Source organism: Frankliniella occidentalis, unplaced genomic scaffold (assembly GCF_000697945.3).
Source record: "Frankliniella occidentalis isolate FOCC.00 unplaced genomic scaffold, Focc_3.1 Scaffold28, whole genome shotgun sequence".
Taxonomy (NCBI): Eukaryota; Metazoa; Arthropoda; class Insecta; order Thysanoptera; family Thripidae; genus Frankliniella; species Frankliniella occidentalis.
In genome coordinates this window covers 2,060,333-2,061,717 of record NW_026267158.1, presented here as the reverse complement: position 1 = coordinate 2,061,717, position 1,385 = coordinate 2,060,333, and the positions used below count along the sequence as shown (strand labels likewise).

Below are 1,385 nucleotides of genomic sequence, written 5' to 3'. Positions count from 1 at the left end.
AGAGAAATTCTCTGCTATGTGGAGTACTGCACTGTAAATATTCATCTCCTTGCCAAATATGGTGTGGGGGGTGAATCGACTTATTGTGATCTAATAAACACAGGTAATACAGTAAAAAAAATCTCTTTATTGAGAAAAAAATGTTTGCAATAAATTACAGGAATCAGTACACATATACACATAAATTAATCTCAATCAGGGCTATTCTTAAAGATTTTTCTATACATAAAAAGTCTAGGAGGAAATTATCATTAAAACATTTGGTGTCTGCTCTCGCCAACGAAGAAGACCAGAAAGTCATATGCTTACTTTGTACAGATAAAATGTTATAATTCACATTTTCTGGAAAACGAAATTAAACCATTTAAGGTAACAATAACTTAAGCCTCATCGGAGCGCTTCAATTTGGTGGAAAATATTTACACGGCGTGCAAATCGTTTATGTCGCCCATAATCATCGTGGTTGAATACAACTTACGACGCATTTTTTTCACACATAAGCTGATCCAAAAACATTTCAAGGTTTGGCAGCCGACTCAGTTGGAACAGCAGTCGTCGAGGGACCCTCAGCTGCGGCCGCGGGAGCTGCCGCTGCAGGTGCAGGCGCCACAGATGCAGGCGCGGCCGGTTTGTCAACGGTGACGGGGGTGGCGGGATCAGCAGGAGTTTCCGCTAGAACCTTGTCCGCTGGGGCGGGTGCAACTGTGGGGGCAGGGACAGGGACTGGCAGGGACGTCTCCTGGGCCACGGGGGCGGGGGCGGCGGCGGGGGCAGAGGGGGCTGCGGGGCTGACCTCGACGGCGGGGGCGGCCTCCTCCAGCTTGGATGGCGCTGGGGGCGGGGCGACGCACAGGGGCAGGTCGAACGGCAGCTTGGACGGCTGGCAGCCCCGCACGGAGAAGGTGACGACGGTGTCTGGATCCACGACCCTGGGAGAAGACACATAAGTCCGAGTTAGCAGGGTAGTCATTAGTCAAACCGTAAAAAAACAAAACAAATGTGTAAAGTCGCAACTGTAAAAGGTGCTAAGGGTTTAATGCATTTAAAACATCATTAAAACTGCCAAAGGAACTTATTGGTTTTGGCACCTTTACGGATCTTGTGTGCATTTGAAGAGGCATTACACTCAATTTTTCTTTAGCACTCCTGAAAATGTTTGACTTTACACATTTGTTTTTTCAGGGCAGAGGGCGCGCAAATAAGTCACTTTCAAATCGGCCGGTGCCGGTTACTCACTTGGTGGTGGCGTACTTGACGAGGGTGCTGGTGACGGTGTAGGCGCGAAGGCCCAGCCACTGGGCCCAGCCCTCCTCGCGCTTGGGCTTCTCCGCCGGCGGGGCGGCCGTCTCTGGGGCTGCGGTGGGGGCGGCGGTCACGGGGGCGGC

At 50.7% G+C, this 1,385-nt stretch overlaps 1 protein-coding gene across 1 annotated transcript in view; it reads right to left on the bottom strand.

Moving 5' to 3' along the window:
• Positions 1–107: 107 nt before the first annotated feature.
• The window catches only part of LOC113214607 (calphotin-like), a 4,689-nt gene continuing 3,411 nt past the window's right edge, over positions 108–1,385 (bottom strand). Inside the window, exons 4-5 of the mRNA XM_052265648.1 lie at positions 1,237–1,379; positions 108–929 (exon numbers count right to left, since the gene is read on the bottom strand). Coding sequence (XP_052121608.1) covers positions 518–929; positions 1,237–1,379 — 555 coding nt within the window. The 3' untranslated portion in view covers positions 108–517. The remainder of the gene's footprint in view (positions 930–1,236; positions 1,380–1,385) is intronic.